Raw genomic sequence first — 24428 nt, 5'->3', positions numbered from 1 at the left:
TCTAAGATATGTCCTTCATCCTCGGAACGAGTTCACTTAATCTTCTCTGAACTGCTTATAATACAATTATATATTTTTATCAAATAAGGAGGTCAAAACTGCAAGAGTTTTCCAGTTGTGGTCTCACTAAGGCCCTCACAGCTGCAGTAAAACTTCTCTACTTTTACATTCCATTCATCTTACATTAAAACCAACATTGCATTTGTCTTCTTCGTCATTTGCTGTCCTTATAAATCAACTTTGTGATTTGTGTACAAGGACTCCCAAATCCCTTCATACCTCCAAGTTCTGAAATTTCTCAATTAATATGATGCTTTTCCATTCTTCCTGCCAAAGTGGATAAGTTCACAATTTTTCCACAAAGCACTCCATTGGCCAATTTTATGCCCATTCACTTAATGTATAATGTGGGAATGCAAGGAACACTTCAGCAGTCAAAGGTATTCATCCTCTGATCTTCGGGTAAGCGTGCTCCTAGATGGCCTTCAAGACACACGACAATGCAGAATTGCCAAGCAGAAACTGATAGCCAAGTTCTGCACACATGAGGATGGCCTCAACCAGGATCTTGGGTTCATGTCCCCCACCATTTGCCTGGGCTTGCAAAATCCTACTAACGATCCTGGCTTGAGACAATTCACACCTCTTTAACCTGTGATTATCCCTCTCTCCACTCGCATTGTCTGTACCTGTAAAGACTTGATTACCTGTAAAGACTCTCATTCCAACCATTATCTTGCAATTGCGTCTCTGACTATACATGCCATGTTTGTGAACCCAACTCTCCACACATCCGAGAAAAGAGCAGCGCTCCAAAAGCTCGTGTTTCCAAATAAACCTACTGGCCTTTAAACCTGGTGTTGTGAGACTTCTTACTGTAACCTATCTATATCCCCTTGCAAATTCTCTACTTCCTCTTGTCAACTTATTTTTCTACCTATCTTAGTGTCATTAGCTACCATGAGATTATTATATTCTTACCTCATTGTCTACTCCCTGGTTGGGTCCAGCAAGTATTGCTCCAAGAAATTGTCCCAAGTATACAATGAACTCTATTTTCCAATCCGAATTCGCCCAACCTACATGTAGGTTAAAGTCACCCAAGATTATTAGAGCACTTTTCTTACAAGCCCATTTGTGTGTTCCTGTATACTCTGTCATAGAATACAATCATAGAATCCTACAGCGCTGAAGGAGGCTATTCGATCCATTGAGTCTGCACTGGCCACAATCCCACCCAGGCTCCATCCCCATAACCCCAGGCGTTTACCCTAGCTAGTCCCCCTGACACTAAGGGGCAACTTAGCATGGCCAATCCACCTAACACACATCTTAGATTGTGGGAGGAAACCGGAGCACCCAGAGGAAACTCGTGCAGACACAGGGAGAACATACAATCTCCACGCAGGCACTGACTCAAGCCAGGAATTGAACCAGGATCCCTGGAGCTGTGAGGCAGCAGTGCTAACTGCTGTGCCACCGCACTGTCCGACAATGAGATTACGATGAGGGGGCCTACAAACTATTCATACAAGTGACATCCTATCTTTCCTATTTTTTACCTTTACTCAAACAGATGTCTTGAACCGAGCCACCAGGCAGGCAGACTGCTGAATAAAATAAACTGAGTCTAACCCCCTTATTATACTAGACACTACTATACAAGACGCTATTGCCATTAGCTCTCCCCTCCCATTGCTATGGTCAGTTTGCTAATCCAATTTACAGTCCCTGCTCTCATCCATTCAAGTTTCAGGAACCTCAAATCTGTTGGACAATTGCAGAGGCCGAGGCTCCTCCACCTTTGGATCCCATTACCTGCCTTACTTGCAGTCACAGCCTCCTATCCTTGACCATGGACCAAATCAGAACACTCTGTCCTTCGGGGCATGCTTGCCTCCTGGAACGAAGAGTCGGGGTAACTTTCCCCCATCACCGCAGTGTCTGTAGCTCAGCCCCCATTGTCTCCGAGCCGATGCTCTTCGAGCCACTGATACTTAGTGTACTGGTTGTCTTGCATTACACTAGCATCCACAACACATTTGTCCTGCCATGTTTAGTTAGTTTCAACTGATTTTTTTCTTGACTAATTAATAAATCCTACCACTCTGAATAAGCTTTGTGCCACTTTTGAATTCTGCGTGGATGCATCTGTCCACTCTCTTCTCCTCTCTCACTCACTCTCACTTTGCACCTCGTATTTGAACTCTGGGTCACTTCCCAATCACAAACACGGGTGGTATCAAAATAGGTTACCCATACCTAGCAGCGTAGGTAGACACATACTGGTCCAGTGTAGCATGTGCGCAATACTGTAGATTGTTGATTATGGTACTTGTAACCTAGGTAAGCAAGCTGTCCAGGCGAGCAACATTGGGCGAGGAGACAGTGAACAGGCTTTGAATAGTTTGCACACTGCTGATCAATCATTCTTGTTGATCTCATATTGATCCATGTTATTTGTCAGTTTACATCAGTGTGTGAATCAAGGTGCTAACTGCTTGGTCACTTAACAAACAGCCATACAGCATTTTTGAACTGTCGCAATATCTTTAAAACTTCATAATTAACTTATGAATTCCAGAGTCATAACAGTAACTTTAAATTATTCAAAAACTTAGAGATGAGTATCATGAATGTGCTGCAACAATGATACGCAAGGCAAGCTCAAGAAGTAAAAATTGAACTCTCCAATGGCAAATACACATTATAGTTTAATGGAACAATAATTAGCAAGCACAGCAGGACACCCAAGGATTGATATGCAACAGCAGAGCCACAGTCTAAAACAAATTCATCATTAGCAGACAAACTCAAGAAATTTTGGTTGGGGGAAAAATCAGGTTTGATGGTCAAAACATATTTGATTAATTATTTGAAGTTGAAGGTTTCAACAAATTCCTGGAACAAGTGTGTCCTCAAGCAACCTGCTGAGCAGTTGAACATCGAGAGTCCTCGGTACATTCTGTTAAGATTTACTGACTGTGGCAGTCTCACTCATGTCAATTCAACAAACCTGATCTCACCATTCATTTTAATGGTGACGGAGGGGGCGGAATTGGTTATGAGCTCAATTTTTTTTCCATATAGTCTCTGTGAAACCACCCAGCTGGATGAGTTTGGAGGTGCTGCAGGGGGATAATATAGTTAACCATGTCCAAAACCGCAGACAGGTTAAGAAGGGCAAGGAGGGATAATTTACAATTGTCACATTCATGCAAGATGTCATTTGAGACTTTAGTAAGAGTTATTTCAGTACTGTGGTAGTGGGAAAAACCAGATTGGAGTGATTCAAACATTGAGTTCCAGGAAAGATGGGCACAGCTATGGGAGATGAAGCACTACAGAGGCTGCAGGAGATTGCAGACAAAGGAAAAGGTGAGGCCTTGGAGAGATCTGAAAGTGAAGATGAGAACAAGGCATTAGTGGAAAATTTGCTGATGCAGGTCAAAGAGCACATTCAAAGGTGATGGGCAAACCGATCTTGATGCGAATGAAAGAGTTTTTGGCTGAACTCAAGTCTATCTTGAGGACACAACTCCAAATTGCATCCTGTTTTGGGCATGCAATGCTCTTTTTTCATCCCGAGATCAATATTCTGGTGTTACTTACTGCAGCAATATAAAGTACAACAGTGGTTCAAGAAGTCCCACCACCTTCTCGGGAAAACTTGGGTTAGGCAACAAGTGTGCCCTTCCCAGTGCTATCTATCCCCTAAACACAAGTTAAAAGCTACAACTGAACAAATAATTTTTTTTTTTTAAATGCTGGCCCAGTTTAAAGAACAAATATATTCCTTAATTTCTCATGCAAGAGCGATATCATATCAAAAAGAAATACAAAACCTAACCATTGAGAGTTGGGCAAAGTTTGCTATTCCCAAAGAAACGCAGAAGGTGCCCATACAAAACTGTTTACTGGAACAAACTGCTACGGTTGCTTACAAATGTTATGATCCTCATAGAAAGGTATCTGAATTCCCAATGACCAATTTGAAAGGAACTGCATGACAAGATTTCAAGTTAAAAATTTTACTGTAACAAACGAAAAGCAACAGACTAAACATTAGAGTATTAGTTGGCTCCTAGGAAAACTACAGAGAAGTTAACCCTTATTAACGTTTTGACTCAACCAATAGCCTCATGCTGCATAAATAAACATTACAGAACATGCTCCACAGGATTACAGTCTTGATGGTCTGCAGTCACTCCATCTCCAGGACCAACATTAGGAAAATGAATCAATACGATCCACATAAGAAACAGACTTTCAGGTAGAATAGGGACGGTTAAAATCCTGAATGCGCATCAGAAACACCGCGAGCAAATCCTCATTTAACGTTGCCCTATGTAATGTTGTTTCACTTTAATCTAAGTTAATGGAGCCTATAATTTCATTGACTGCCTCAAGATTTGTTTCATCATGTGGCCTGATTGGCACCATTTTGGAGCAGCCTGCCCCTGCTCCTCAACCCACGCTCTCACCAAACCTCCCACTCCCTGACAAATCTTCTCGCCATTTCCCTCCCTTGGACATGCCTAGCTATTCAAGATCCAGATCCTATCCGAAGCCAGAGTTCTGATGTTATCGAAGCGCAAGTCCTGATGGACTTTAAAATAAAAGGGGTTCGATTCCCGGCTTGGGTCACTGTCTGTGTGGAGTTTGCACATTCTCCTCGTGTCTGCGTGGGTTTCCTCTGGGTGCTCCGGTTTCCTCCCACAGTCCAAAGATGTGCGGGTTAGGTTGATTGGCCATGCTAAATTGCCCTTAGTGTCCCGAGATGCGTAGGTTAGAGGGATTAGCGGGTAAATATGTAGGGATATGGGGGTAGGGCCTGGGTGGGATTGTCTTCAGTGCAGACTCAATGGGCCGAACGGCCTCTTTCTGTACTGTAGGGTTTCTATGATTTCTATGATAAAACCTCTCGCTAGCCGCTTCCCTCTCCTGAACCCTCGCTGTGAGTGAGGGCCCAGAGGAAGATCAACAAGCGGGGCAACTTGATCATTCATTTTTGAAAAAAAAACACATGCACTGCAGCAGATACAGCTCGGCACTTCAGACTCACATTTGCACAATATTGGGGCTCTGGTTTAAGTCGGATCTAGAACAGCTAAGTCCAGGAAAGTAAAACAGCGGGAGGGCGAGTTTGGGAGTGGGAGGTTCAGTGAGATCATGGTTCTGGGAGGGAGTAGATGCCACAACTCAGAGTCATTGAATGTGGAGAGGCCACAACTTGGAGAATCAGGGAATGGGGAGAGGCCACAACTTGGAGTGTCGGAGTGGGAGAGGATCTGCATCAATCAGGAAGATTGTGGAGCAGGATTAGTAGCAAGCTCAGGGCAATGCAAGTAGAAGTTACACTTTTCTTTAAAAATAAAATAAGCTCAAAAATATGTTTTTTAAGATATCAAAGTTGGAATTTAGTGATCTAATATGGAACTTGGAGGGTATACAGTTTAAATATCCATTTTTTTCTGAAAAGGCAGGTCTGACAGAACATAACTACAGTTTCAACATCGACTCCTCTAGGAACTAATGTTTCACTTTAAGATGTTATTTGCAGGAATGCTACCACAATTGTAAACTGGAACCTTTTGACTGACAAAGACAGAGAACTACAAAACATTTTGGAAAGAATGATCTAACGTAGGCCAAATGATCTTCCTCATCCATAATTATCTTATGATCTTGTGATATTGCATTGCTCAACTGCCAGCTCAACGTTCTGCCCTGATTGAAATAGACTCGCCAGAGTTTAGTATTGGCAAAACTAAAGAGATCCTGTTCAACCAGCTCTTTGTTCCATTTTCCTTCCCTGTTGATTCATTCCCATGTTTGGTCACTTCACTCCGACTGAAAGTTAATTCCCGACCTTCCCCTGCGATACCTCGGCACATTTTAAAAACATGGTGCATGTACAAATTCTTGTGTCATATACATACACAATAAGCAGATCTAAAACTGAACACACAAACCACTCCACAGTGGATATCTCATGGTGAAAATGGTTGCCAAGGTGATGAGACTGATTCCGTTTAGTATTGCTGTTGATAGAACTTCATCTTGTGTTATCAGTATACAAAGAAATGCTCTGTTCTTTGCAGGGAGGAACTGGCACATCAGCACAGCTTGTTCATGAATTATATAGACACATGAAGGGTTATCTTCAAATAAAAACAAATAATTTATAACAATTTTAGCAGTTACTCAATACCTTTATTGCAAAGTAAGCTTAAGAAAATAAAAGACATGCACTTATACAACACCTTTCACAATCTCAGGATATCTCAAAGTGCTCTCCAGCCAATGAAGTGCTTCTGAAGCATGTTGTCTTGTGTGAAACAGGCAACCATTTCACACAGCAATTCGATAATGACTGGATAATCTACTTTCCTGATGTTGGCTCAGGGAAATATATTAGCTGGGACGCCCCAAAATTATCCTCTGCTCTGAAACAGTGTCATACCTTCTTTTACATTTAGCCAAGGGGAAGAGACGGGAAAAAAACCAGAAAGTGCAGAAAAACTTAGTAGGTGCGGCAGCATCTGTGGAGAGTGAAACAGCGTTAACATTTTGAGTCCAGCATGACTCTTATTTGGAACAGGGGAGACAGGACCTTGACGAAAAGATAGCACCTCTGACAAAGCAGCACTCCCTGAATACTGCACTAGAGCATCAACCTAGATATTTGCCTTCAAGTCTATGGACTGGAGCACCTGGCTCAGCAGTGAGAATAGTGCTAACTGACACATGAACACTGTGATAAGGCATTAGATTAACTGAATGTTGTGAACAAATCTATTATGTATGCCTCTACGGACTAAGGGTGCATAAAGAATCATGAGATAGGCTTGTTAACTTGAACACTGGGCGCTCTTAAGGTGTGCACTCATTCAGAGTCAGGTCGAAGATGCCCAACAGGGTCCCACACTGGGAGGAGCCAATTGCCAAGGGGTCACCAGACCCACACTCTTAAACTGGCGGTCTGTTCCCCAAAGCCCAACATACAATACATACACATATATTGCACCTCTCCCCCGTAAATCCAAAACTTCTCCAACTGAGAAGATATATACAAATAATGACTATTTATATAGAGCACTGCAAACTACCACAATCCCCAGTACAAGTCCCGCCAGATCGTTCACATGGACATAATGAGTCCATCAGGGGGGTGGCTTCCTCGTTTCAAGAACCTCTACCAGAGTAGTCGCCCAGGATTCTGCAAGATCCTGCTGCTCAGCATGATGGTCCCTTTTTGACAGACCGCAAGTGTTACTGATGCTGATCACCTTGGGGTGATCAACTCTGATTCTGAAATACTAGGCTTGGGCAACCCCACTGGGGCCAACGTGGGCAGTTCCATCATTTGTAGGGCAGCACAGTTGTTAGCACTGCTGCCTCACAGTGCCAGGACCCAGGTTCAATTCCCTGCTTGGATCACTGTCTGCGTGGAGTCTTCACGTTCTCCCAGTGCTTGAGTGGATTTCCTCCGGGTGCTCCGGTTTCCTCCACAGTCCAAATGATGTGCTGGCTAGGTACAATGGCTATGCTGAATTCTCCCTCAGTGTACCCAACAGGCACCCAAGTGCAGTGACTAGGGGATTTTCACAGTAACTTCATTGTAGCCTTTAAACTTTTTCCACCGCTGGATGTGGTGCCGTGACCAACTGGTCCATATGTTTTCTCCAAACCAGCTCATCCCTGTTCTGTACTGTGTAGAACAAAGGTCCCACTTGTGCAACAATGGTAGATGGTACCCACTTCTCTCCAGAAGTATAATTCCGGGCCAGAACAAATTCCCCTTTCTGAAAAGTTCTTGAATTCGCACTTCCAGTTCTTCTGGCCATCTGTCTCTCTTGGTTCAATTCAAACACATCTCAGGTATCCTCCGGCTGCAGCAGATTGAACATGTTTTCCATTCTCCCCCCCCACCCTTGTGATAACTTCAAAGACTGTTACAAGGTCTGAACAAATCATTCCGTCAGACCATTCATCACCGGGTGATGCAGTGCCAACCTCACATGTCTGGTTCCATGGTGCTCCGTGTACTCAGCGGAATCTTGTGCCAGAGACTGGGGTCCATTGTCACTGACGACCTGTTCTGGATTGTCAAACCAGGCAAACATCAAGTTTGTCTGGCATCGACCCTGCCGACATGGACTTCTCAGCCACGACTTCCAGCCACTTGGAGCGGGCATCCACTACCACTAAGAACAACTGCCCTTCAATCTGCATTGACTGCAAAGTCAATGTTCATTCACTACCACGGCAATTGGGGCCATTCCCGTGGATGAAGAGGCAACAAGGGCAATACTTTCCGTACCAAAGCGCAGGATTCACACGATCCCACATTTTCAATTTGTGCCTCAACATTCGGCCACCAAAAATAGCTTCTTGCTATTTCTTTCACTCGCACCACCCCCAGGTGCCCTTGGTGCACCTGTTCCAAAAACTTTCTTTTTAATAATGGGGGAATGACGACTCTCATACCCCATATTAAACATCCATCCAACACAGGCAACCCCCATCGTTGGGACATGCACTGCCAAAACTACTACTTGACTCAATCGATCGTTCCAGGTGGAATTCTGCACCTGGTTAGCAGTTACCGGAACTTTATCTTTCGGTAACCCTGTGTGAAGTACATTATCTTCAGATTCCAGCCGGGTTCATCTTTATCTCCACACAAAGATGTCCTGTGCAGAGTGTCCGCATTGCTGTGTTTCTCTGACTGATAGTACCAGATCTCATACGAGTAGGCTGACAGCACCAAGGTCCACTTTTGTAATCGAGCTGCCACTGGATGGTATCCCAGCGTACGGTCCCAATATGGACGTATGTCTGTCAGGATATGAAATCCCGACCATATAGGAAATGATGAACCTTCTTGACACCAAGGAAAATGCCCAAGCATTCTTTTTCCACCTTAGCATACTTTTCCTTAGCCTTTGTCAACAACCTAGAAGCGAATGTTATGGGTCCTTTCACCCCATTTGGTATAATACGGGACAGGACAGGCCCAAACCCATAGGGTGAGGTGTCGCATGCAAGCTGCAGTGGTAACTTTAGGTTTAAATGAACTAGCACTCTTCAAAGTCTGCTTTACCGCCAGGTAGGCCTTCTTATATTCTTCTGTCCACTTGCATGGCTGTTCTTTCCCCAGCAACCAGTGAATCAGTTTCAACAGCATCATCAGATCCAGAACAAACTTGCCATAGTAATTAATAAGTCCCAAAAATGACCTAATTTGGAACACATTGTCTGGTCTTGGGGCCTTCATGATGGCCTCAATTTTCTTAGATGCCTTGTGTAACCCATCGCCTTCAATTACATGACCAAGGTATTCAATGCAGTCCTTGAAGGACTAATTTCTCTCTCTCAAGACTTGTAGGCCGAGCTCCTGCTAAGGTATTCTCCAGGTTCTTCAACTGCTCCTCCTCTGTTGAAGCAGTTATGAAGATATCATCCAGGTAACAGTGGATTCCTGTCAATCCACTCAAGATTTGGTCCATGGCCCTATAGAACAGAGCCGGAGCTGACGTGATGCCAATGGGTAGCCGCTTATAGCAAAACAGGCCCGTGTGTGACTATCGTTAGCGGCAGTTGTGAATCCTTCACTATCCCATCTGCAGAGAGGCCTGCGATATGTCCATTTTGGAGGATTTCTTTCCCCATCAGGCCACAAAACAGATCCTCTATGAGAGGAAGCGGATATTGGTCCACACACAGGACTGAGCTTACTGTCATTTTAAAATCCCCCCAGATTCTCATCGATCCGCCTGTTTGCACGACTGGAACAATTGGGGTGGCCCATTCACTGGTGTCACTGGTTTCAGCGCTCCCAGGTCCACCAGGGAGGCAATGGTTCAGCATTCAGTAGACTATTAATCCAGAAATCATGCTCTGGGGACCCGGGTTCGAACCCCACCATGGCAGATGGTGAAATTTGAATTCAAGAAAAAAATCTCTGGAATTAAGGAACTACTGATGACCATAAACTCTTTGTCGATTGCCAGAAAAACCCATCTGGTTCACTAATGTCGTTTAGGAAAGGAAATCTGCAGCCTGGTCTGGCCTAGATGTGATCCCAGAGCCATATCAATGTAGTGGACTCTCAACTGCCCTCCAAGGGCAACCAGGGATGGGCAATAAATGCTGGCCAGCCAGCGAATAGAGTCATAGAAGTTTACAGCATTGGAACAGGATATTCGGCCCAACTTGTCCATGCCACCCTTGTTTTTAAAACAACTAAGCGAGCCCCAATTGCCCGCCTTTGGCCCATATCCCTCGATAGCCATCTTACTCATGTAACTATCGAAACGCTTTTTAAAAGTCAAACTTGTACCCACCTCTACCACTGCCTCTGGCAGCTTGTTCCAGACACTCACCACCCTCTGTGAAAACATTGCCCCTCTGGACCCTTTTTTATTTCCCCCCTCTCACCTTAAACCTATGCCCTCTAGTTTTAGACTCCCCTACCTTTGGGAAAAGATGTTGACTGTCTAGCTGATCTATGTCCCTCATTATTTTATAACCTCGAGAAGATCACCCATAAGCCTTCTATGCTCCAGAGAAAAAAGTCCCAGTCTATCCAGCCTCTCCTTATAACTCAAACCATCAAGCTCCAGTAACATCCTAGTAAATCTTTTCTGCACTGTTCCTAGTTTAATAATATCCTTTCTATAATAGGGTGACCAGAACTGTACACAGTATTCCAAGTGTGGCCGTACCAATGTCTTGTACAACTTCAACAAGATGTCGCAACTCCAGTATTCAACGTTCTGATCAATGAAACCAAGCATGCTGAATGCCTTCTTCACCGCTCTGTCCATCTGTGACTCCACTTTCAAGGAGCTATGAACATGTATCCCTAGATCTCTTTGTTCTATAACTCTCCCCAACACCCTACCATTAACTGAGTAAGACCTGCCCTGGTTCGCTCTACCAAAATGCATCACCTCGCATTTATCTAAATTAAACTCCATCTGCCCACTGGCCCAATTGATCAAGATTCCATTGCAATCCGAGATAACCTTCTTCACTGTCCACTATGCCACCAATCTTGGTGTCATCTGCAAACTTACCAACCACATCTCCGAAATTCTCATACAAATCATTAATATAAAATGACAAATAACAGTGGGCCCAGCACCGATCCCCGAGGCACACTGCTGGTCACAGGCCTCCAGTTTGAAAAACAACCCTCTACAACCACCTTCTGTCATCAAGCCAATTTGATATCCATTTGGCTACCTCACCCTGGATCTCGTGAGATTTAATTTTATGCAACAACCTACCAAAGAACAAAGAAAATTACAGCACAGGAACAGGCCCTTCAGCCCTCCAAGCCTGCACCGACCATGCTGCCCGACTGAACGAAAACACCCTACCCTTCCAGGGTCCATATCCCTCCATTCCCATCTTATTCATGTATTTGTCAAGACGCCCCTTAAAAGTCACTCCGGATCCGCTTCCACTACCTCCCCTGGCAACGAGTTCCAGGCACCCACTACTCTGTGTAGAAAATCTGCCTTGCACATCTCCTTTAAACCTTGCCCCTCGCACCTTAAACCTGTGCCCCCTAGTAATTGACTCTTCCACCCTGGGAAAACGTTCTGACTACCCATTCTGTCCATGCCTCTCATAATCTTGTAGATTTCTATCAGGTCTCCCCTCAACCTCCTTCGCACCAGTGAGAACAAACCAAGTTTCTCCAACCTCTCATAGCTAATGCCCTCCATACGAGGCAAGATCCTGGTAAATCTTTTCTATACCCTCTCCAAAGCCTCCACATCCTTCTGATAGTGTGGCGACCAGAATTGAACACTATATTCCAAGTGCGGCCTAAGGTTCTATAAAGCTGCAACATGACTTGCCAATTTTTAAACTCAATACCCCAGCCGATGAAGACAAGCATGGCGTATGCCTTCTTAACTACCTTCTCCACCTGCATTGCCACTTTCAGTGACCTGTGTATCTGTACACCCAGATCCCTTCGCCTATCAATACTCTTTGGGGTTCTGCCATTTACTGTACATTTCCTATCTGTATTAGACCTTCCAAAATGCATTACCTCACATTTATCCGCATTAAACTCCATCTGCCATCTCTCCGCCCAAGTCTCCAATTGATCTATATTCTGCTGTATCCTCTGATGGTCCTTATCGCTATCCGCAAATCCACCAACCTTTGTGTCGTCTGCAAACTTACGAATCAAACCAGTTACATTTGCCTCCAAATCCATTTATATATATTACAAACAGCAAAGGTCCCAGCACTGATCCCTGAGGAACGCCATTTGTCACAGCCCTCCATTCAGAAACGCACCCTTCCACTGTTACCCTCTGTCTTCTTTGACTGAGCCAGTTTTTTATCCACCTTGCCAGCTCACCTCTGCTCCCACGCGACTTCACTTTCTGCACCAGTCTGCCATGAGGGACCTTGTCAAAGGCCTTACTGAAATCCATGTAGACAACATCCATTGCCCTCCCTCACCAATCATCTTCGTCACTTCCTCGAAAAACTCGAACAAGTTAGTGAGACACGACCTCCCCTTCACAAAACCATGTTGCCTCTCACTAATACATCCACTTATTTCCAAGTGGGAATAAATCCTGTCTCGAAGAATCCTCTCCAATAATTTCCCTACCACTGATGTAAGGCTCACCGGCCTGTATTCTTACGACCCTTTTTAAACAAAGGAACAACATTGGCTATTCTCCAATCCTCTGGACCCTCCCCTGTAGTCATGATGTGGAGATGCCGGCGTTGGACTGGGGTAAACACAGTAAGAAGTTTAACAACACCAGGTTAAAGTCCAACAGGTCTATTTGGTAACAAAAGCCACACAAGCTTTCGGAGCTCCAAGCCCCTTCCCCAGGTGAGTGGGAATTCTGTTCACAAACAGGGCATATAAAGACACAGGCTCAATTCACACGAATAATGGTTGGAATGCGAATACCTACAGCCAATCAAGTCTCCAAGAAACAAAACAACGTGAGTGGAGAGAGCATCAAGACAGGCCAAAAAGATGTGTATTGTCTCCAGACAAGACAGCCAGTGAAACCCTGCAGGTCCAGGCAACTGTGGGGGTTACAGATAGTGTGACATGAACCCAATTTCCCGGTTGAGGCCGTCCTCGTGTGTGCGGAACTTGGCTATCAGTTTCTGCTCAGCGACTCTGCGCCGTCGTGTGTCGCGAAGGCCGCCTTGGAGAACGCTTACCCGAATATCAGAGGCCAAATGCCCGTGACCGCTGAAGTGCTCCCCAACAGGAAGAGAACAGTCTTGCCTGGTGATTGTCGAGCGGTGTTCATTCATCCGTTGTCGCAGCGTCTGCATAGTTTCCCCAATGTACCATGCCTCGGGACATCCTTTCCTGCAGCGTATCAGGTAGACAACGTTGGCTGAGTTGCAAGAGTATGTACCGTGTACCTGGTGGATGGTGTTCTCACGTGTGATGATGGCATCTGTGTCGATGATCCGGCACGTCTTGCAGAGGTTGCTGTGCCAGGGTTGTGTGGTGTCGTGGTCACTGTTCTCCTGAAGGCTGGGGAGTTTGCTGTGGACAATGGTCTGTTTGAGGTTGTGCGGTTGTTTGAAGACAAGAAGTGGGGATGTGGGGATGGCCTTGGCGAGATGTTCGGCTTCATCAATGACATGTTGAAGGCTCCGGAGGAGATGCCGTAGCTTCTCCGCTCCGGGGAAGTACTGGACGACGAAGGGTACTCTGTCCACTCACGTGAGAACACCATCCACCAGGTAGACGGTACATACTCTTGCAACTCGGCCAACGTTGTGCCCTCCCCTGTAGCCAGTGAGGATATAAAGATTTTTCTCAAGGCCCCAGCAATTTCCTCCCTTGTCCCTCTCAGTATTCTGGGGTATATCCAATCAGGCCCTGGGGACTTGCCTACTTTAATGTTTCTCAAGAACCCCAATACCTCCTCCTTTTTGATCTCAACATGGCTCAAACTATCTACACATCCTTTCCCAGACACATCATTATCCACCAAGTACTTCTCTTTGGTGAATACTGACGCAAAGTACTCATTTCATACCTCGCCCATTTCCTCTGGCTCCACACATAGATTCCCCCCCTTGTCCTTGAGTGGGCCAGCCCTCTCCCTGGCTACCCTCTTGCTCTTTACATATGTATAAAAAGCCTTGGTATTTTCCTTAATCCTGCTGGCCAATGTTTTTTCGTGACTGCTGGTCAATGCTTTTTATGACAAGGCGGTACCTTGTCAAAGGCCTTGCTAAAGTCCATATAGGGAACAGTAACTGCACTGCCCCCATCTACCTTCTTGGTTACCCCTTCAAAAAACTCAACCAAACTTGAGACACATTATTTTCCACTCACAAAGCTATGCTGGCTGTCCCTAATTAGTCCTTGCCTCACTAAATGCCTGTAGATCCTGTCTCTCAGAATACCTTCTAACAATTTACCCACTACAGATGTGAGGCTCACTGGCCTGTAGTTCCCAGGCTTTTCCCTGCAGCCCTTTTTAAACAAAAGGTACAACATTTGCCACCCTCCAATCTTCAGGCACCTCACCCGTGAATGCCCATGACCCACAAATGAATAAACAAAAACAGCCATTTCAATTCAGCTTCCAGCTTGGGCCTGATGGCATACGGTGCCGAACGTGCCTTCAGACTCCTTCGACAAGCATCAGCCTCAATTGTACTTTCATCAGTACATAACCCTTCAGGAGAAACACTTGCTCCATATATGTTCATAATGTGATGTTTGCAGCCTTTAATGGCATTGCTTTTAACTTCTCCCCATATACGGATATCAAGGATACAGCCGCCCACGGATTCACCTTCCATTTTCACAGTTTACCCCTCCAGTTTCGGGAGAACTCAGAATCGAGTGGCTTCACCTTGTACCGGCAGAATGTTCAGCCCAAGTGTTTGTTTCGCTGGAGTGTCTGTTTTGTTTGCAGACCCGGCTGACTCCCTATCCTCTCCATGGCTGGCAACATGTACCTTTTTCTCCCCTCTCGCTGGACCTGTTTGCATCCGGCAATTCCGGGCAATGTGACCAACTCGCTTGCACTTGCGACATTGGACACATCAGTGACATTCCACTTGCAATGCCGAAACATGCTGGGCTTCCGCAACTGGTGTACCCGGGTGCTGACACCCAACTATTCTGCTCCTCTGACAGCTAATTCCATGGAAGTTGCAATCTCTAATGCAGACTTCAACTGTAAAATTCCCTTCTACCAATAACTTCTGCCGAATGACTTAATGCTAGAGACCACACACCAGCTGGTCCCATAAAGCTTCCTGGAGTAACGTTTCTGAACTCACAGTGCTCAGCTAGTCTCTTCAGAGTGGCCACAAATTGTGCAACGGACTCCCCTTTGAGTTGGTCTCATTTGTAGATTCAAAAATGCTCAACAGTCATTAGTTGCTTTGGAGCAAAATGAGCTTTTAATACATCGCACAATTCTTGGTAAATCTTCTCCTCTGGTTTGTCAGATTGCACCAAACTCCTCAGGACAGTGAAGGTCTTGCTCCCTATGGTACTCAGGAAAACCAGTACTACGAGGTTCTCGCCCACATTATTTGCTGCTAGGTAAGCACTGAAGCGCTCTGTACAAGGTATCCAGCTCTATGTCTCTTCATCGAAGAGGCCTAGGCCTCAAATCTGGCCGTCATTTCATTTTTCTGCTGGCAGGAATATTTCCCACCAAACGAGCATAGGCCCAAAGCCTTACTCCCGCCATCATCGGCAGCCACCCGCAGCCCACGTCCGCTTGGCATCCACTTTCCAAATCCCCTCAGCATCCGCTCCCATGATAGCCGCTCCCTCGACAAGTGAGGTCAACACTTCTTCCCCATCCTCAACTGCAGCCGAATCCCCTCGGCTGCTTTTTGCAATGGCTGCTCCCTCGGCGACTGGGGTCAAGACTCCTTCCCCACCGCTTTCCACATGAGTCTAGATCCAAAGTCTCCTCCAGCCACTGACAACAGTCATCTGCAGCCCGAGTCCCCTCGGTGTCCGCTTCCAGCAACATTTTTGGCCGACTAGCAGCTCTCCCTGAACAGACTGATCTAAATGAAGTAACAGTGGCCGGGACACCCTGCCCATTCTTCACAGGGTCGTCACACTGCGGTTCTTTTCCAGTGCCATCCCATGAAGCCCCAGGGCAATGCTTGATCTCCTTCCCTTTTGCCACAATGGAACGCCAGCAGAATGCATAAGCTGTGAAGCAGCCTTGTCGCCAGTTATTATACATGTTCCTATGGACGAAGGATGCATAAAGAATCACAAGATAGGTTTGATAACTTGAACACTGGAAGCTCTTTATTTAAGGTGTGCACTCATTCACAGTCAGGTCTAAGACTGCCCATAGGGTCCCACACTGGAAGGAGCTAATTTCCCAGGGGTCACTCTGCACCCCAAACCCCAACATACTATACACATATATCACAGAAATATTTAACCAACCCACTTGACCGGGCTTTTGGTTATCTGATCTAATATCTCCTTGTGTGGTTCAGGTCATACTTCGTTTTCATAATGCCCATGAAGCACCTTGACATCTCGTTAAATTAGAAGCACTGTATCAGCAGCAACTTGTATAACAGTAATATCAACCTTAAAATAGTAATTTTTTTTAACTCTGAAGGAAAGTCAAATCACAACAGTAGGAAACTGTTTAATATTTAAACTTCTTATGGGTGTGTTTTCAGAATGCAATTGTTGTATCTGTCCAATTCGGAAATCTCAACCAGCTTCTTAATCCAAGTTTTACCCAGGTGTCTTCATTGATGAGAGGAATGAAATAGGGACACAGATATATAACACAATAAACTTTATTAAATATAGTTAACCTTTAAATTACCCACTATGTATCCAGGAAACACCCAGAATCCATAAAGATGGCTTGGTAGACTGTAGATCCAGTCCATGAGTCCTTCTGGTTTGTCTTCACGAAGGTGATTCTCGCTGGCCGTTTCTTCCTTGCTTGCTTCCTTCCTTCCTTCTCTGGTCTGATCTTGGTCGTCGACAGTCTTCGCTCCCAAGATGTCCAGAATGTCTATTTTATCCCCGTGACCTTGCATGTTTTCCGCCTGCCTTTGGCTTTCTGCCAATGGGGTCTCCGGGAAAGGGGGGGGGGGGGGGGGTGTTGGGGGGCTCAGCACCCAATGGTCTAACTGATGATCTGTTGACAGGACACCTGAGCCCACCCAGCCACCTTGGAGTCTGGCCACATCTAGGCTGTGGACAATAGGCCAGTGCATATCAAATAGGAGCAATGATCATTTGATGGGTTATCTACAGGGTGGATCCAGATATGCCCAGGCAGCCTGTCTGAGTTCTATATATTCAAACTTTGGTCAGGTCTGATTTTCTGCAGGCTAATTGCTGGAGCTAACTGTAGTTTTAAATGGAAAGAGGAAGCAGTGCTTTCCTTCCTATCCTTTTGTTTTACTACCCGCCCCCCTCAATCGCAACATAAAGATCTCTTTTGAAAGACAAAATGCCCATGTCTAAAAACAGAACTGTAATTGACAGCGATCAGACCTCAGCACTCCTTTAGAAAGTTGTTCAATAAAAGGACCGGGGTCCCATTCTGAAACATTATATAACAATTCCAGTTGAAAAATGTGTTTGCATGCGGAACTTTGTTGCTCATCCATGCTTTCATCACCTCCATAATCCATTATCCCAGTGCTCTCCTACCACGCCTGCATCTTTCAATAAAAGTCTGTTATCCATATTCTAACCTGTCTAACTCACCAAGGCTCCTTAATGAGGGGCACAGATCAGCTAGATAGTCAACATATTTTCCCAAAGGTAGGGGAGTCTAAAACTAGAGGGCATAGGTTTAAGGTGAGAGGGGAGAGATACAAAAGTATCCAGAGGGGCAATTTTTTCACACAGAGGGTGGTGAGTGTCTGGAATAAGCTGCCAGAGGTAGTAGTAGAGGCGGGTACAATTTTGTCTTTTAAATAGCATTTAGATAGTTACATGGGTATAATGGGTATAGAGGGATATGGGTCAAATGCGGGCAATTGGGATTAGTTTAGGGGCTTTAAAAAAAGAGTGGCATGGACAAGTTGGGCCGAAGGGCCTGTTTCCATGCTGTAAACCTCTATGACTCTATGACACACCATCAAGGAGGACAGGGGCAGCAAACATTTGGGAACACTATCACCTCGAGTTTTCCGCCCCCCCACCCCCACATCACAAGCCACTCACCACCCTGACTTAAAAATGTATCGCTATTGCCAAGTCAAAATCCTGGAACACCGTCCCAGACAGCACTGAGTTTACCTACACCATCTGGTCTGCAGCGGTTCAAGAAGTCAGCTCATCACCACCATATCAAGGGCAATTAGGGACGGGTAATAAATGCCAGCTATGCACTCATCACATGAATGAATAGTATTCAAAACATTCCATTCACACATTACTCCAGTACTCACCTGACTCACAATGTCTTGTGGCCCACCAATGCTTTGTTTTTAAAATTCTCATTTGCGTATTCAAATCCCATCATAGCCTCAACCCTATTAACAATCTCCACCAGTCCAAAAACCTTCCAGGAATTCCACGTTCCCCCAACATTACCCTTGCACATTCCCCACTTCCTATGTCCCAGCATTGGTCCTGCACCTTCAGGTGTCGAGCATATGAGCTTCTTAATTCCCTCCTTCTTACCCTCTCTGATGCGTTTTAAACCTAGCCATTGTCCTAACATCTCCTTCATTGTCTTAACTTTAATTTGTATGCGATGATACCATACTCCAGTGAAGGACCTTAGAATGTTTTAGTACTTGGAAGTGTTTAAAGTTCATTTATTAGTGTCACAAATGGGCTTACATTAACACTGCAATTAAGTTACTGTGAAAATCCCCTAGTCGCCACCCTCCGGCGCCTGTTCAAGTGCACGGAGGGAGAATTTATCACGGCATATCAAATGCTGCATAAATGCAAACTGTTGATATTGAGAACAAGTTCTGACTCAGCTTTGATGCCACCTCGTGACTGAGTTTCTTGCGATGACTCTGCACCTGGGCTCACAAGCAATTGTCAACCGAACAAAGAATCTAAGAAATGCTGGTTTCCAATCAAAAAGTAAAAGAGTCAGTGCCTCAAAATTAGTATCTACTGTTTAAAAATCATACATAACTGCTAAATTTTGCATCTAGTGTACTACTTAGAAATTATACCACTGCACAACTAATCTGTAATTCTGCACATCACTCATATGAACATTCGAATAGTATCAGTCTTTTATGCCCATAACACTTACATGATGGTTCAACGGGACTACTTGGAAAAATAACATCTAATAAATCAGAAGTCATTTTTCAGCTGTGCATTTGTACATTTTGTTTTAAAGAAAAAGGAAAAGTCTGGAATTTCCACATTTCTCCCCGAAACTACATGCAGTTTCAGACTCAGAGCTGGTGTTCAGAAAAAAATTAAATACCACAACCTTCCTGCTAAAATCCCCTGATTGAAGCAAGACAAATATATCAGTTTATCCTAGTTTTAAAATGGAAATGGACAAAAAGAGTCACCTGTGCCCACTTCACAACCCCTTGTCAGGGCAGATGCTGAGAGGATGTTTGATTCAATTTGATTTATTATTGTCACGTATCAGTGTACAGTAAAAAGTATTGTTTCTTGCATGCTATACAAAGCATGCCATTCATAGAGAAGGAAAGGAGAGAGTGCAGAGTGTAGTTTTACAGAGAGAGTTAGGGTGTAGAGAAAGATCAACTCACTTTCCCCTCATGGCGGAGTCGAGAACTTGGCGCACAGTTTAAAAATATAAGGTCCCCTATTTAAGACCAAGATGAGAAGAAATTTCTTCACCGAGGGTTGTTAACCTTCGGAATTCCCCAGAGAGTAGGAATAAATGGGTCTTTTTTGAAGTGGCAGGCAGTGACTCGTGGGGTGAAGCAAGGGTCAGTGCTTGGGCCCCAGCTATTCACAATTTACATCAATAAATTGGATGAAGGAACCAGTTGGAATATTTTGAAGATTGTTGACACAAAACTTGGCAGGAATATGAATGGTGAGGAGGATGTTGAGACTTCAAGGTGATTTAGACAAGTTGAGTGAGTGGGCAAATACATGGCAGATGCAGTACAAAGTGGATATATGTGAAGTTATCCACTTCAGATGGAGATAGAATGGCAGAGTATTATAGAAACAGTGATAGATTAGGAAATGTTGATGTACAGAGACCTCTGAGGACACCACTGAAAGCAAGCTTGCAGGTGTATCAAGCAGCTAAGGCGGCAAGTGGTATGTTGGCCTTCACTGCAAGAGGACCAGAGTACATGAGTAAAGATGTCTTACTGATTTTACAAGTCCTTGGTGAGACCATACAATTGTGCAGGGCCTTGGTGAGACCATACCTGAAGCATTATGTGCAATTTTGGTCTCCTTATCCAGGAAAGGGTATACTTGCCATAGAGAGAGTACAGCGAAGGTTCACCAGACTGATTTTTTGAGATGGCAGAATTGTAATAAGAGGAGAGATTGGGTTGACTTGGTCTGTATTCACTGAAATTTCGAAGAATGAGGGGGATCTCATTGAAACACAAAATTTTGATACGGCTGGACAGACTGCTGGCAGAGATGGTGTTTCCTCTGGCTGGGATGTCTAGAACAAGGGGATCACAGTCTTAGGATAGGCCATTTAGTACTGAGATGAGGAGAAACTTCTTCACTCAGAGGGTAGTGAACCTGTAGTATTCACTACCACAGAAGGCTGCAGAGGCCAAGTCACTGAAGATAATTAAGATAAAATAGATAGATTACTAATGTCTAAAGGTTATTAAGGGGTATGGGGAGAGTGCAGCAGTATGGGATTGAGATACAGGATAAGCCATGATCATCCTGAATGGCCGAGGAGGTTTGAAGGACTGAATATTCTACTCATCTTAGAATCTTAGAAACCCTACAGCACAGAAAGAGGCCATTCGGCCCATTGAGTCTGCACCGACCACAATCCCACCCAGGCCCTACCCCCATATCCATACATATTTACCCACTAATCCCTCTAACCTACGCATCCCAGGACACTAAGGGCAATTTTAGCATGGCCAATCAACCTAACCCGCACATCTTTGGACTGTGGGAGGAAACCGGCGCACCCGGAGGAAACCCACACAGACACGAGGAGAATGTGCAAACTCCACACATAGTGACCCAAGCCGGGAATCGAACCCAGATCCCTGGAGCTGTGAAGCAGCAGTGCTAACCACTGTGCTACCGTGCCACCCTAGATCATGCTCCTATTTTCTATGTCTCTGTATCATTGAATATATGCAAGGCTGTGTGAGACAATTTTTTGATTTACAAGGGAGTCAAGGATTATGGGAAACAGGCAGGAGAAGTGGAGTTAAGTATTTACAAATTCAGAGGAGTAGGCACTCAACCCCTCAAGTCTGCTCGACCATTCAATAAGATCATGGCTGATCTGACTGCAATTTCAACCATTCAAGATGGTGCTGGAGCTTGACATATCCTCTAATTCTATCTTTTACTCTCATTCAATGCTTTTAAAACTACACTCTTAACTCTTTAAAAATGTTCTATTACATTAAGTTGATTTTTTTCTACACTCTTGCTATAACTGTAACATTATATTCTGCACCCTCTCATTTCCTTCTCCCCTATGTACTCTATGAACAGTATACTTTGTCTATATAGTGCACTAGAGAACAATATTTTTCACTGTATACCAATACATGTGACAATTGTAAATCAAATCCCTGCCTACCCCACTAACCTTTCATCCCTTTGTTAATCAATAATTCTGCCTTAAAAATATTCAAAGATTCAGCTTGCACAGCCCTTTGAGAAAGAGAATGAGAGAGAGTCAGGACCCTCTGAGAAAATAATTCTTCGAGTCTGCTCAACCATTCAATCAGATCCAGAAGGGCCCAATGGCCTTCTCCTACTCCAGTGTTGAGATTATGATCAATCCCTTCTTTAATGTTAACACAAACACATTTCACTGACTGATACACAGTTCCCGTGGCCGAATAGGGTGAAAACAGGATCGTAACGAAACCACTCCCATCACTTTAGCTTGTTTTAAGTGCCAACACCACAGAAGAACAGAGGTGCAGGGTGTCATCGATGGATAGAAAGTGGTTACCCAATTAATTCATAAGTCACCCCTTCCTATTTTCAGTTGTAGACCAACAGAAGTTGAAATCGTCAAAAGAGAAAACAAAAATAAGTTCATCTACCCCATAAACAAATAAGTCCCCGGAAACTGTTTACGTTTCGTGCCTGGAAAGTAGGATAAATACAGAGGGGGAACAAACGTTTGTGTCGAATGGCTGACAGGCACAGCACCAGCTGGGACTGGCTTTCCTACATTTGACTGTCACCACAGGTTATGGAAACTCTCCAATACTTTATTTACTTATTTAAAATCAAAAAGGGGGGGGGGAAGAAAACATATCGTACTCACTTCATCTTCTGAAAGTCCATAAATCGTATCGATTTGCGTCGCCATAGAACCAAAACGGGACAAAGGGAGGGAGGAGGGGAGGGGAAGGGGGAAAGTACCACACAAACACACACTGGACAAGCTTTCCGAAAAATACCTGCTCACATACAAAAAAAAAGCCACCTCCAGAAAGACTGCCCTTCTCAAAGCGCCCTGCAAAGGGGACAAGAATGTGGAACCAGCACACCAAAACATGCACCAAGATCCCCCAACAATCAATAGCTCTTTGAAGCAAACACAAATTGGGTGCCTCCAAATCCCTTTGCAGAGAAACTCGGGACATGCGCGCTCGCTACATTGTTGCTTCCACCGCCCATGGCGCAACCAAGCTCGCTCCTCTTGATTGACGTCCCGGCCGCTCCAATCAGCAGCGGGCACCGGCCCTCCGCCAGCCAATCGCGTGGCCGGATGCCGCCGCGACGCGGAAGGATGGGCGGGGCTCCAGCCTGCCAAGTTCGGTTGAGCGGGAGTTCCCCAGTTCATGTTACAGATTGTTACAGGAGGTGAGGGTTCCATTATTTGAGGTTGTTTTCACGTTAGGAGGATTACACATGTCCCAATGCTTTCCTTTTGTGTTGAAGGGCTGGAATTGGGGAAGTACATGAGGTTTCCCATTCATAAACTGTGGTTCCAGTTCTACTCAGCAGTTCGGTTTATTTAAAATATATGTACATATGTAGATTTTTTATTGCAATTATGTGAAAGCTTTAATTTGAAAAGCCATGTCACTTTGCTGTGACTGAAGGTGAGTAGTTATTTTGTGCTGCTTACTGCCACCCACCCGCCTTCATTGCTTTCGGTCTCTGTTACCTTATCTGGACACGGATCTGGACTGGACTCCTGGAGCATTGCGCAAATGGCATAAAATTGAATGCCCTCTCCCTTCGTTAGATGTAGTTTAATTCCACATTCCTGAAGTCTCATGGCAGTTCGAAGGGATCTGTGAAAATAGAATGACATGATCATTTTATTGTTGTGAATTACTGTATGACACCGATGCGAGAACGTGGTGGTTATATGTCCGCAGTCTAGACAGCTGCAGTCAATTGTAACGAGTGGTGCAGCCAAAAGGCATTGTGTTTGATGTCTAAGAATGCATGTTACAATTTTTTTAATAGAAAAAACTAGAATAAATGTTAGGGTTAAAGTATAAATATTTGGAGAATGCAGTGATTTGAAGCACAAACCTTGAGAGACAAGTATCCAATCTAAAATTGAAACCAACTATAGGACGCACAATAAGTCACACACATCAAACGACGTGTATCTGGTTCTAAAATTTTTTTACAATGCTGGAAATACTCAGCAGGTAAGAACAGCATCTGTGGAGAGTGAAACGGAGCTAACGTTCGAAATGTCAGGACTTTCATCAATATTTCGCGACATTGCCAACATTTTCTGTATTTTTTATGATTTCGGGCATCCTTTGCTTTTTGTATGCCAGGGACTGTTAACGCACACACAGTGCACTTCACTTCTTCCCAGTCATGTGAGCTCAAAACTGAGTCACGGGGTGAAATCCCTATACACAAACTGTGTGGAATTACATTCAACGGGTGGTCGCTCGGATCGCAAACAGATCTCGGAGCAGTAGCGACTGCGGCTTCACCGGCTCTTATTTTTAGCATCTTCACAAATTAAGTACTCGAAAAAAAGTAAGGGTGAAAGGATAAATATTTGGAGAATGCATCTTCAAATCCAATCATTCAGAGTTCAATTTTCCATTTTATGTATGCATGCGTCCTATGTTCTCCGTTTTATTTTTGTAGACAAGGGAATGGCAAAGGTGTGAATCAAAGGCAGATAAATGGAACTGAATTTATAAATCAGCCATAATCTAATTGAACGGCGGATAGATTCAAGGGACTGATTCCAGTAGCTGAGAAACAATTCCAAGTTGAAGTATACAAGGTCATA

The 24428-nt window shown here is 44.5% G+C and overlaps 1 protein-coding gene across 3 annotated transcripts in view; it reads right to left on the bottom strand.

Moving 5' to 3' along the window:
• Positions 1-22837, bottom strand: part of nedd4l (NEDD4 like E3 ubiquitin protein ligase) — a 446698-nt gene extending 423861 nt beyond the window's left edge. Inside the window, exon 1 of one of the 3 annotated variants that reach the window (XM_078220225.1) lies at positions 22473-22837. In XM_078220225.1, coding sequence (XP_078076351.1) covers positions 22473-22706 — 234 coding nt within the window. In that variant the 5' untranslated portion in view covers positions 22707-22837. The remainder of the gene's footprint in view (positions 1-22472) is intronic. The other 2 variants (XM_078220244.1, XM_078220283.1) reach the window with 2 other exon arrangements.
• Positions 22838-24428: the final 1591 nt, after the last annotated feature.

This window comes from Mustelus asterias, chromosome 1, assembly GCF_964213995.1.
Source record: "Mustelus asterias chromosome 1, sMusAst1.hap1.1, whole genome shotgun sequence".
In the NCBI taxonomy this organism is placed as follows: domain Eukaryota; kingdom Metazoa; phylum Chordata; class Chondrichthyes; order Carcharhiniformes; family Triakidae; genus Mustelus; species Mustelus asterias.
Note: the sequence above shows the minus strand (reverse complement) of the source record. Positions and strands in the feature narration are given on the sequence as shown.